At 41.7% G+C, this 13842-nt stretch overlaps 1 protein-coding gene across 9 annotated transcripts in view; it reads right to left on the bottom strand.

Annotated features, from left to right (window-relative positions):
* The window catches only part of adam22 (ADAM metallopeptidase domain 22), a 356035-nt gene that overhangs the window by 172000 nt on the left and 170193 nt on the right, over positions 1–13842 (bottom strand). For all 9 annotated transcript variants that reach the window (XM_063044159.1, XM_063044161.1, XM_063044160.1 and 6 more), the window contains exons 9-11: positions 13683–13757; positions 13333–13404; positions 10720–10886 (exon numbers count right to left, since the gene is read on the bottom strand). In XM_063044159.1, coding sequence (XP_062900229.1) covers positions 10720–10886; positions 13333–13404; positions 13683–13757 — 314 coding nt within the window. The remainder of the gene's footprint in view (positions 1–10719; positions 10887–13332; positions 13405–13682; positions 13758–13842) is intronic.

Genomic DNA, 13842 nt, shown 5'->3' with positions numbered 1-13842 from the left:
TTTTTAAGTATATAAAGGGTAAAAGAGAGTTGAGGGTAGATACAGGAACAATACAAAATGATGCTGGAGATATTGTAATGAGAGATGCAGAGATGGCAGAGGAACTGAATGTGTATTTTGCATCAGTCTTCACAGTGGAAGACATCTGCAGTATACCAGACATTCAGAAGTGTTAGGGAAGTGAAGTATGTGCAGTCAAAATTACGACTGAGAAGGTGCTCAGGAAGCTTAATGGTCTGAGGGTGGATAAATCTCCTGGTCCTGATGGAATGCACCCTCGGGTTCTGAAGGAAGTAGCTGGAGAGATTGTGGAGGCATTAACAATGATCTTTCAAGAATTGATAGATTCTGGCATTGCACCGGATGACTGGAAAATTACAAGTGTTACTCTGCTATTTAAGAAAGGTGGGAGGCAGCAGAAAGGAAACTATAGATCTGTTAGCCTGACATCAGTGGTTGGGAAGTTGTTGGAATCAATTGTTAGGGATGAGCTTACGGAGTACCTGGAGACACGTGACAAAATAGGCCAAAGCCAGCACGGTTTCCTGAATGGAAAATCCTGCCTGACTAACCCACTGCAATTTTTTGAGGAAATATACAAGCAGGGTAGACGAAGGAGATGCAGTAGATGTGGTGTACTTGGATTTTCAGAAGGCCTTTGACAAGGTGCTGCACATGAGGCTGCTTAGCAAGATAAAAGCCCATGGAATTAAAGGGAAGTTACTAGCATGGGTGGAGCATTGGCTGGTCAGCAAAAAACAGAGAGTGGGAATAAAGAGATCCTATTCTGGCTGGCTGCCAGTTACCAGTGGAGTTCCACAGGGTTCGATGTTGGGACCGCTGCTTTTTATGATGCATGTCAATGATTTGGACTATGGAATTAATGGATTGTGGCTAAATTTGCCAATGATACAAGGATAGGTGGAGAAGCAGGTACTGTCAGGGAAGCAGAGAGCCTGCAGAGAGCGTAGATAGTTTATGAGAATGGGCAAAGAAGTGGCAAATGAAATACAATGTTGGAAAGTGAATGGTCATGCACTTTGGAAGAAATAAACAGACAGACTATTATTTAGGTGGGGAGAGAATTCAAAATGCAGAAATGCACAGGGACTCGGGAGTCCTTCTGCAGAATACACTAAAGGTTAACCTTCAGATTGAGTCGGTGGTGAAGAAGGTGAATGCAATGCTGGCATTCATTTCTATAGAATATAAGAGCAGGGATGTGATGTTGAGGCTCTAAAAGGCACTCATGAGACCACACTTGGAGTATTGTGTGCAGTTTTGGGCTCCTTATTTTAGAAAGGATATACTGACATTGGAGAGGGTTCAGGGAAGTTTCACGAGAATGATTCCAGGAATGAAAGGGTTACCATATGAGGACCGTCTGTCAGCTCTTGGGTTGTATTCCCTGGAGTTCAGGAAAATGAGGGGGGATCTCATAGAAACATTCCGAATGTTAAAAGGCCTGAACAGATTAGATATGGCAAAGTTATTTACCATAGAAGGGGAGTCTAGGACAAGAGGGGATGACTTCAGGATTGAAGAACGTCCACTTAGAACAGAGATGTAAAGAAATTACTTTAGCCAGAGGGTGGTAAATCTGTGGAATTTGTTGCCACGAGCAGCGTGTGGAGGCCAAGTCATTGGGTGCATTTAAGGCAGAGACAGATAGGTTCTTGATTAGCCAGGGCATGAAAGGGTATGGGGTGAAGGCGGGGGAGTGGGGATGACTGGAAGAATTGGATCAGCCCATGAGTGAATGGTGGACCAGAGTCGATGGGCCAAATGGCCTACGTCTGCTTCTATATCTTATGGTCTTATGGAATGTAGAGAATCCATAATTAATGACAATCTCCAAAACAATAATAGTGCCTTTAGTTCCCCAGCCAGTCATGATTGTGCCACGCTTTTCCTTTTTTTTTGTTATTTTCAGATCCATAGCACTCGGAATTTTTTTTTATCAGCACAGCTATTGTTGGGACCATAAGCAAAACCATTGTTGACCAGTTTGAATTACAACATAACATTAATAATCATTAGAAACAACATTATACTTGGTTTGAGATATTGCCAAGAATGAAACAGGGTCACCAGTGAAAGACATGGCAAAACTCAACTGTTTTCATGTGACAATTATAGTCAGATACCAATAAGACTCAAGATATATAACCCAATGAATTTGGCACTGAATGAAGCAGCTACCTAACACACTAACTGGAGGTGAATCTCAGTCATTCCGTCCCTGAATAAATTACATATCTAGTGTCATAATAGCAGAGTTTCTGAATGAAGGATGGGCGGCCACCGTTTCATGTCCTACTATTGCTGATGTCCACTAACAACTTGCATATTAAAACTCACAGGATCTATCATCTCACCTGCTGATCCCCAAACAAGGTAGGTGCTGGAATGGAATTAACTACACTGCACTGAATTTATTAGATATCTGATGCAATTGGCAAGAATTGGCATTAGCAGTGGACCAGTCAACTTGCAGAGAGAAAGGTTGGGGAGAAAAGTTTTAAAAAAGAGCGTTTCGCAGGGCTCAGTGTATTAGTGGCGGACCAATTGATTCGAAGAGAGAGAGCTTCACGCACGTCAGGTAGAAGAGTTTAAAAAAGGAGTGTTTCACGGGGTTCGGCGCATTAGCGGCGGACTAATCAATTTGCAATTCATTAGCAGGAAGAAATAAAAGTAGAGCAGGGTCAAACCAGAGTGGCCACTGTGTGAGTGGATCAGTGTAAGAGTGGGAACTTGATGCTTTGGTGAGGAGACACAGGTGAGTAGCAAGTAAGGCTTTTGTAGTGGTTGAATAAAAAGTCACTAAATTACAGCTAATTAAATAAAGGAATAATGCAGGATCAGGTGATGTGCTGTGGCTACATGATGTGGGAGCTGGTGGATCCCATTGTGGTTCCTGGTGACCACATCTGCAGCAAGTGTTGGCTACTCGAGGAACGCAGGCTCAAAGTTGATGACCTGGGCCTGACTTCAAACACTGTGACACATCCGGGAGGGGGAGAGTTACCTAGACTCTCTGCTTCAGGAGGTAGTCACACCCATTAGATTAGCTGCCTCAAATTCAGTCTGTGGTCAGGGACAAGATGGTGTGACTGTGAGTGAGGTGGGTAGTGGAATTCAAGAGACAGTGCTGGAGGAGCCTCAGCTCTTCAGCTTGTCCAACAGGTCTGAAATTTTTGCACCCTGTGTGGATGACAGTGGGGGCTGTAGGAAGGATGATCAACCTAACTTCAAGAGGGGGGTAATGAAGAGAAATGTAGTGGTAATTCAGTATAGTACAGTCATGGGAATAGACAGAGTTCTCTGTCATGAGGATAGAGCATGCCGAAGACTGTGCTGCCTGCCTGGTGCCCAAGTTCGGGACTTCTTATCTGACCCGCAGAGGAACTTGCAGTTGGGGGGAGCAATCCAATTGCCGTGGTCCATGTGGGTACCAACGACATAGGTAGAACGAGGAAGGAGGTTCTGCTGAGGGAATTTGAGCAGCTAGGAACTACATTAAAAAGCAGAACCAAAAAAGGTAGTAACCTCTGGATTACTACCTGAGCCACATGTAAATTGGCATAGAGTCAAGAAGATTAGAGAGTTAAATGTGTGGCTCAAGGATTGGTGTGGGCGAAGTGGGTCTGAATACATGGGATATTGGCACTAGTACTAGGGAAGGAAGGAGCTGCACCAACGGGACAGGCTCCACCTGAACTGTGACGGGACCTGGATCCTAGCAAATTGCATAACTAGGGCTGTGGACTGGGCTTCAAACTAAGTAGTTGGGGTGTGGGTTCAATAGATTGGAGAAGCAAGGATAAAGTAAAAAAGGAAAGTGTGGAGAAAGATAAAAAAGAGGAAACTAAGAGTGGAGTGAAGCAAAGTCAAATGTAAAAGAGTAAAAGATTACAAGATTTTAAAAGCACAATGAGTGTAAGGGCACTTTATTTGAATGCCCACAGTATCCAAAATAAGATCAGTGAACTTGTGGCACAAATCAGTACAAAGGGGTATGGTTTAGTGGCCATACAAAGATGTAGTTGCAGGGTGTAAAGGATTTGGAATTAAATATCCAAGGATGTCAAGTAATACGGAAGGATAGGCAGGAAGGTAAGGGAGGTGCGTTAGCGCTCTTAATTAAAGATGAGATCAGGACGATAGTGAGAGACAATATATGATCTAAGGAGCAGAATGTTGATTCCATCTGGGTAGACATTAAGAATAGCAAAGGGAACGTGCCTGTGAGTGTAGAAACAGGATGATTTGCGTGATTGAGAAACTGGTGTAGGGGGCAGGGCTTCAGGTTCTTGAATCACTGGGATCTCTTCTGGGGGAGGTATGACCTGTTCAAAAATGACGGGTTGCACCTGAACCCGAGGGGGACCAATATTCTCGGGCAGGTTTGTTAGAGCTGTTGGGAAGGGTTTACATTAATTTGGCAGGATAGGACGAATGGTAAAAAAATAAAGATGGCGTACAGTCAGACTGTCAGGAAGGGCAGGTAGGTGATGGGACTTAGTTGCAGCCAACAGGTTGAGTATCAAAACGTTAGAGATGCAGAATCAGAAAGGATAGCAAATACGGTACTCAAGGTGTTGTATCTAAATGCACGTAGTATAAGAAATAAGGTGGATGATCTTGTTGCACTATTATAGATTGCCAGGTATGATGTTGTAGCCACCACTGAATCGTGGCTGAAGGATGGATGTAGTTGGGAGCTGAATGCCCAAGGTTACACATTACATCGGATGGACAGGAAGGTAGGCAGAGGGGGTGGTGTGGTTCAACTGGTAAAGAATGGCATCAAATCAGTAGAAAGATGTAATATAAGATCGGAAATTGTCGAATCCTTGTGGGTCGAGTTAACAAACTGCAAGGGTAAAAGTACTTTGATGGCAGTTATATACAAGCCTCCCAACAGTTGCTGGGAGGTGGACCACAGATTACAACAGTAAGTAGAAAAGGCATGTCAAAAGGGAAATGTTATGATAGTCATGGGAGATTTTAATGTTCAGGTCGATTGAGAACATTAAGTTGATAATGGATCTCAAGAGAGTGAGTCTGTGGAATGCCTAAGAGATAGCTTTTTAGAGAAGTTTGTCATTGAGCCTACTAGGGGATCAGCTATACTGGATTGGCTGTTATGTAATGAACCAGAGGCGATTAGGGAGCTTAAGATAAAAGAACGCTTCGGAACCAGTGATCAATATATGACTGAGTTCAACTTGAAATTTGATAGGGAGAAAGTAAAGTCTGAGGTAGCTGTATTTCAATGGAATAAGGGAAATTACAGTGGTATGAGAGAGGAGTTGGCCAAAGTAAATTGGAAGGAGCTGCTGGCAGGGATGTCAGCAGAGCAGCGATGGTGTGTGTTTCTGGGAAAAATGAGGATGGTGCAGGACATAAGTATTCCAAAAATGAAGAAATAATTAAATGATAGAATAGTACCGCCATGGCTGACAAGGGAAGTCAAAGCTATTGTAAAAGCAAAAGAAAGGGCATACAACAAAGCAAAAATTAGTGAGAAGATAGAGGATTGGGAAGTATTTAAAAACCACAGCAACAATAAAAACTTATTAGAAGGGAAAAGATGAATTATGAAAGCTTGCTAGCAAATAATATCAAAGTGGATAGTAAAAGTTTTTCAAGTATGTTAAAAAATAAAAAAGAAATCAGAATGGATACAGGACAGCTAGAAAATGAAGCAGGAGAAATAATAACGGGGGACATGGAGATGGCTGATGAACTAAATGAGTATTTTACATCAGCCTTCACTGTGGAAGACACTAGCTGTATGCCTGACGTTGTAGTGTGTGAAGGAAGAGAAGTGGGTGCAGTTACTATTACAAGAGAGAGGGTGCTCAAAAAGCTGAAAGACCTAAAGGTACATAAGTCACCCAGACCAGATGAACTGTACTCTAGGGTTCTGAAACAGGTAGCATTAGAGGTTGTAGTGGCATTAGAAGTGAACTTTCAAAAATCATTGGACTCTGGCATGGTGCCAGAGGACTGGAAAATTGCAAATGTCACTCCACTCTTTAAGAAAGGAGGAAGGCAGCAGAAAGGAAGTTATAGACCAGATAAGACGGACCTCAGTGGTTGGGAAGACGTTAGAATCAGTTGTTAAGGATGAGGTGATGGAGTACTTGTGACACAGGACAAGATAGTACAAAGTCAGCATGGTTTCATCCAGGGAAAATCCTGCCTGACGAACCTGTTGGAATTCTTCCAGGAGATTACAAGTAGGATAGATGGAATGCAGGATGTTGTATATTTGGACTTTCTGAAGACGTTTGACAAGGTGCCACACATGAGGTTGCTTACCAAGTTAAGAGCCCATTTTATAACAGGAAAGTTACTAACATGGTTAGAGCATTGGCTGTTTGGTAGGAGGCAGCGAGTGGGAATAAAATGATCCTTTTCTGGTTGGCTGCCAGTGACTAGTGGTGCTCTGCAGGGGTCGGTGTTGAGACCACTTCTTTTTATACTGTACATAAATTATTCAGATGATGGAATATATGGGCTTGTTGCCAAGTTTGCAGATGATACGAAGATGGGTACAGAGCTAGGTAGTGTTGAGCAAACTGGTAGAATGCAGAAGGACTTAGACAGATTAAGAGAATGGGCAAGAAAGTGGCAAATGAAATATAATGTTGGAAAACATATGGTCACGCACTTTAGTAGTAGAAATAAATGTGTGGACTATTTTCTAAGCAGGAAGAAAATCCAGGAATCTGAGATGCAGAGGGACTTGGGAGTCCTTGTGCAGAACACCCTAAAGGTTAACTTGCAGGTTGAGTTGGTGGTGAGAAAGACAAATACCATGTTAGCATTCATTTCAAGAGGTCTAGAATACAAGAGCAAGGATGTGATGCTGAGGCTTTATAAGGCACTGGTCCGTCCTCACCTTGAGTATTGTGAACAGTTTTGGGCCCCTCATCTTAGAAAAGATGTGCTGGCATTGGAGAGGGTTCAGAGGAGGTTCACAAGGATGATTCCAGGAATGAAAGGGTTATCATACAAGAAATGTTTGTTGACTCTGGGACTGTACTTGCTGGAGTTCAGAAGGATGAGGAGGATCTCATTGAAACCTTACAAACTTTGAAAGGCCTTAACAGAGCAGATGTGGAAAGAATGTTTCTCATGGTGACAGAGTCTAGAAGAAGAGGGCATAGCCTCAGGATAGAGGGGCGCCCTTTCAAAACAGAGATGCGGAGAAATTTCTTTAGCCAAAGGGTGGTGAATTTGTGGAATTTGTTGCCACATGCAACTGTGGAGGCCAGGTCATTTGGGTGTATTTAAGGCAGAGATTGATAGGTTCTTGATTGGACATGGCATCAAAGGTTACGGGGAGAAGGCCAGGAACTGGGGTTTAAGAGGAGAAAATAAAATGGATCAGCCATGGTAAGTGGTGGAGCAGACTTGATGGGCCAGATGGCTTAATTCTGCTCTTATGTCTTATGGAAAATAAAAATAATGGAAAACATGACAAAGAGAGATGATATTGATGCGATGGGAGGTGAAGACCTCAGTACAATAGCTATCATTAAAGAGGTACTGCTGAGCAAACTTGTGGATCTGAAGATAGATAAGTCTCCCAGTCCTGATGGAATGCATCCCAAGGTACTGAAATAAATGGCACAAGTTATAATAGAAACTTTGATGATGATTTACCAAAATTCTCTGGACTCTGGGCAGGTCCCAGTGGATTGGAAGATGGCAAAAAGTCATGCCACTGTTCAAAAAAGGATGTAGGCAAAAGGCAGGTAACTAAAGGCCAGTTAGTTTAACATCTGTAGTTGGGAAAATGCTTAAAGCTATCATTAAAGAATAAATACTGAGGCACCTGGAAAGAAATGGATCCATCAGTCACACGCAGCATGGATTCAGGAAAGACAGGTTGTGTTTGACAAACTTACTGGAGTTACTTGAGGATATAACAAGTGCAGTGGATAGAGGGAACAGATAGGCATTATTTACTTGGATTTCTAGAAGGCATTCGATAAGGTGCCACCTAAAAGACTTACCATAAGAAAAGGATGCATAGAGTTGAGGGTGATGTATTAGCATGGATAGAGGATTAGTTAACTAATAGAAAGCAGAGAGTGTTACTCTGGTTGGCAATCAGTGGTGACCAGTGTGTCACAGGGGTCGGTATTGGGCCCACAACAGTTCGTGATATACATTAATGATCTGGAAGAGGGGACCGAGTGTAGTGTATCTAAGTTTGCTGATGATACTAAATTGAGCGGAAAAGCAATTTGTGCAGATGATATGGGGAGTCTGCATAGAGATATAGATAGGTTAAGTGAGTGGGCATGGTTCTAGCAGATGAAGCACAACGTTGGTAAATGTGAGATCATCCATTTTGGAAGGAAAAATTAAAGAGCAGATTATTATTTAAATGGTAAAAAATTGCAGCATGCTGTTGTGCAGAGGGACTTGGGAGTGCTTGTGTATGAGTCACAAAAGGTTGGTTTGCAGGTGCAACAGGCTTTCAAGAAGAGAAATAGAATGCTGGCCTTAATTGCCAAAGGGATTGAAGTTAAGAGCAGGGAGGTTATGCTGCAACTGTACATGGTACTGGTGAGGCCGCACCTGGAGTACTGCGTGCAGTTCTGGTCTCGTTACCTGAAGAAGGATATACTGGCTTTGGAGGTGGTGCAGAGGAGGTTCACCAGGTTGATTCCAGATATAAAGGGGTTAGACTATGAGGAGAGATTGAAGCACCTGGGATTGTACTTGCTGGAATTCAGAAGAATAAAAGCAGATCTTATAGAAACATATAAAATTATGAAAGGGGTAGATAAGATAGAGGCAGGACAGTTGTTTCCACTAGTAGTTGAGACTAGAACTAGAGGACATAGCCTCAAAATTCGGGGGAGTAGATTTAGGACGGAGATGAGGAGGAACTGCTTTTCCCAGAGAGTGGTGAATCTGTGGAATTCTCTGCTCAATGAAGCAGTGGAAGCTACCTCAGTAAATATATTTAAGACAGGGTTGGATAGATTTTTGCATAGTAGGGGAGTTAAGGGTTATGGGGAAAAGGCGGGTTGGTGGAGATGAGTCAAATGGCCAGATCAGCCATGATCTTATTGAATGGTGAAGCAGGCCTTCTCCTGCTCTTATTTCCCATAATCTTATGTTCTTAAATATACTTAGCAATGTTGTGATGATTACAAGAATTACCAGCATGTGGTTATGCAATAAATGGAAAATGACTTGAGGATCTGGGAAGCCATCATTTTTCAAATCTAAAACATCTGGGCAGTATCAAAATCAAACTAATTACATTCAGGGATAAAGATTAAAAGAGAAAGATTATCTGTATTTGTCACATGTACATCGAAACAGACAGTGAAATATATTGTTTTGTGTCAAATCAAAGCAGAGAGGATCGTGTGAGCAACCCACAAGTGTTGCCACATTTTCGGCCCCAACATAGCAACACACTAACCCTAACCATACATCTTTGGAATGTGGGAGGAACCCAGAGCACCCAGAGGAAACCTACATGTTCATGGGGAGAACATACAAGCTCCTTAGAGACAGTGGTGGGAATCAAACTGGTGCTGTAATAGCATTGCACTAACTGCTATGCTCCCCTGGTGCCCCTTGTATTGTCAGAAAGCTAGAGTACAGATCAGATACAACTTTACCTCAGCGACATAATACTGTATTGAATCACGGTGCAAGAAGGCGTGTCAAACCTGTTTGGTTTGAATTACTGGGCAAGACCTGGTTTCCTTCAACGAAACAGCACATTCCCACCATGATCCAGACCACACCAGGTGATTCTCAGGAAGCAGTATAAAAGCTCTGTTCAGTTAGGTTATCTCCCTTCCCTGTGGCTACTGCAGAATCATGTCTTGTACGTTTGGCCTGATGGTGGCATATACTCTCATCCTGAAGCCCTTATCATTCGATTAATTTATTTGTTCTCAGCTACAGTACATACATATTCCCACATTGTTCAATCTTCCAAAAGGAGTAACTCATGCATCCAATTACCTCAAACCTGGAAGTCGTGTCACAAAACATTTTACCTTATATTTTCCTTCACAAACGTACTTAAAACCCACTTTCCCACCTTCAGTTACCTCCTTTAATTCATCTCTGTTATTCATTTGTAAAAACATTCTGGGGCATCTCTCACAATTAAACAGCTATTCAGTTCTAGTTTGTACAAGTCTCTATGTCTCCCCGAAGTGCTTCATTTGCCAGGTTCTGTGCAGCTCGTTTGCTGCCTGAGGTACGTCAGTAACACTAGAACGGCATCATTCTCAGTCTTGTACCAGACTCCCTCATAAATCCACACTTCAGTCTAGGCAAAAGCCCAATCAGTTGCTCCAATGAACCTAGCCATCTTAAAGCCTGTAACATCTGTCGGGCTATTTTCTTGGGAGACCACTTTCTGCTAATAAGATGCCCTTTTGCTGATGCCAAGAGGAAAAAGCCAGAAGATCAGCTCCCAGTTTAGTACACTGTCACAAAACCAGAATGAAATCAAATTTAAAGTGATTGCAATTACTGTGTTAAAACAGATTCCAATTAAATTATAATGATCTGAATGACACCATCATTCAACCACTGATCAATGATTCCTACTTCAAAAGTGAGATTGCTTAGATAAATACCTCTTAAAAATAGAGGAAGGATTTTTACTTCAATATTTGTCCATAATCCAAGAAATGATTCCAACAAACAACTTACGAAAATAGCTGAATGACATCACTCTTCTCTTTGATGAAATCTCTTCGGTACTTCATAAACTCTCGGAGAGTTACCTGAGGGTTTACGTCAATGGTCAACTTGTTGTCTACTGACCAGGTTTCCATAGCAACCAGTACAATTCGGGTGTTAAGCTGATGCTTGAAAATCTAATGGAAGAATGAAATATAAAATTAAAGCATCACCTATGATCTTCTGTCACATACGGTGCAGTTCCATTCAACAATACCATGTAGATTCATTAATATACTAGAAGAACATAAATTGTAATTCATAACGCAAAGTTTGTGTCCAACATAAAATACTGACACGTTGATTTTCTGCCGATCTCTCCAGATTGTTCACTTGTTACTTCATCAGCAACTAAGTGGGACTGAATTTGACCTAATTTGCTTATGGCATCCACATGACAAGTCCAAAATGTATTCACCATCCCTAAATGTCCTCTTACATAATAATCCTGACATTTAGAGACATACAGAAACAATAGGACCAGATTCAGTGTAACCCACTACTCACCTTTACTCGTGCTAACTCCAAGCTTGCAAGTACTTCCTCTAGGTCTTGTTGTTGTGGCTGTACTGAAACGTGCTGTGGATGCGATCTACATGGATTTTAGTAAGGCACTTGACAAGGTTCCACACGGTAGGCTTATTCAGAAAATCAGAAGTCATGGGATCCAGGGAAATTTGACCAGGTGGATTCAGAATTGGCTTTCCTGCAGAAAGCAGAGGGTCGTGGTGGAGGGAGTACATTCAGATTGGAGGGTTGTAACTAGTGGTGTCCCACAAGGATCTGTTCTGGGACCTCTACTTTTCGTGATTTTTATTAATGACCTGGATGTGGGGGTAGAAGGGTGGGTTGGCAAGTTTGCAGATGACACAAAGGTTAGTGACGGTGTGGATAGTGTAGAGGATTGTTGAAGATTACAGAGAGACATTGATAGGATGCAGAAGTGGGCTGAGAAGTGGCAGATGGAGTTCAAACCAGAGAAGTGTGAGGTGGTACACTTTGGAAGGACAAACTCCAAGGCAGAGTACAAAGTAAATGGCAGGGTACTTGGTAGTGTGGAGGAGCAGAGGGATCTGGGGGTACATGTCCACAGATCCCTGAAAGTTGCCTCACAGGTAGATAGGGTAGTTAAGAAAGCTTATGGGGTGTTAGCTTTCATAAGTCGAGGGATAGAGTTTAAGAGTTGCGAGGTAATGATGCAGGTCTATAAAACTCTGGTTAGGCCACACTTGGAGTATTGTGTCCAGTTCTGGTCACCTCACTATAGGAAGGATGTGGAAGTATTGGAAAGGGTACAGGGGAGATTTACCAGGATGCTGCCTGGTTTAGAGAGTATGCATTATGATCAGAGATTAAGGGAGCTAGGGCTTTACTCTTTGGAGAGAAGGAGGATGAGAGGGGACTTGATAGAGGCATACAAGATATTAAGAGGAATAGATAGAGTGGACAGCCAGTGCCTCTTCCCCAGGGCACCACTGCTCAGTACAAGAGGACATGGCTTTAAGGTAAAGGGTGGGAAGTTCAAGGGGGATATTAGAGGAAGGTTTTTTTACTCAGAGAGTGGTTGGTGCATGGAATGCACTGCCTGAGTCAATGGTGGAGACAGATACACTAGTGAAAGTTAAGAGACTACTAGACAGGTCTATGGAGGAATTTAAGGTGGGGGGGGTTATATGGGAGGCAGGGTTTAAGGGTCGGTGCAACATTGTGAGCCAAAGGGCCTGTACTATGCTGTACTGTTCTATGTTCTATGTTACGGCGAATTCAGCAGTTTACACTCCACTCTTGCGCTCTGTATGCTACTGAATGTCAGTAGCAACCCAGAACTAAGCCAGCACGTTTAGGACTTCAGTATTCAGAGTTTTGGATTTCCTGGCATTTATGGGAGAGGGTAAATGCTAACATGTTCCAGCTCCTTTCATGTTGGTTCAGCACTCAGTCTGCATGCAACAAGTTGGATGTTTATTCCAAGCAAGGTCATTAACCTGAAGAATTAACTCTATTTTTCCTCTTCACAAATGTTGCCTGACCTTCTAATTTCTTCTACCATTCTTTTCAAGTCCTGCATTTTTTGCTATTCAACTACTAAATGCATTACTTAATCATATGAGTTACAAAGTTACATGAACTCATCACAGTAAATGGGATAAAGCAAAGAATTCTCTCTGAGACATAGAAATTTTGAGGAGTGTTTGTAAATGCTTATTCTGTTAATTTTCATACTGTATGTATATCTACATCATTAAAGAACTTCCAATATGGTATCAAAAATGTATATAATCCCTTAATTCAGGTACTGTACTTACTATCAGCAGAGCAAAATATATTTGTCCCATTTTAGTTGAATTGTTAGATTTGAATAACAGGATAATTGAGTCTGAACAAAACTGACTTAATAGAAGTGAGCTTAAAACTTATGACCATCTTTTTCTTTCCCTTGCACCAAATGGAAAAATAAACAGGATGCAGGCAACAAGGAAAATTGGATGCTGTTTATTATAGTTAAAATGAAACAATCAGCCTTCATTTTACACCATCTCAACTTTGGTTCTTTGTTCAAAGATAACAAGATCTGGAACTCACCATATCTGCTAAGTTCACAATTAACTTTACAAAGTTGTTTGTGAGTCCCACAGATAAACGATATTTCTTAAACTATGAAAAGAGAGAAAAATAAAACTGTTAATGATTCAAGCACTTAAGTACCACTTCTCTACCAAAACTGGCTGAAACAGCCTTTGTGTTTCTTCATTCTCACAGGCAGGTTGTTTAGCTGCAATGAGACTTTCTTACTGCTGTGCTCATATCCTCTTGTTATGACTAACACACCCTACGTCCTTTTGCTTGTAGAAAGTTGTATTACTGCTATTTTTTTCTCTCTAAATCATCTCAAAGATCAAATATCATTGATTCATATTGATTGTGGCCTTTACCATAAAATGATCATTAACAACCATCAGTTCAATGTACTTTGTCTCATCATGAACGTTCCGCTGAATTCGGTGTATCTGCAACAAGAAACAAAATCTGTTAATTAATAAACCACGTTATATACCTCTACTAGTCTCACTTAAAACAATTTACAGTATAACT

Source organism: Mobula hypostoma, chromosome 3, assembly GCF_963921235.1.
Source record: "Mobula hypostoma chromosome 3, sMobHyp1.1, whole genome shotgun sequence".
Classification (NCBI taxonomy): domain Eukaryota; kingdom Metazoa; phylum Chordata; class Chondrichthyes; order Myliobatiformes; family Myliobatidae; genus Mobula; species Mobula hypostoma.
Note: the sequence above shows the minus strand (reverse complement) of the source record. Positions and strands in the feature narration are given on the sequence as shown.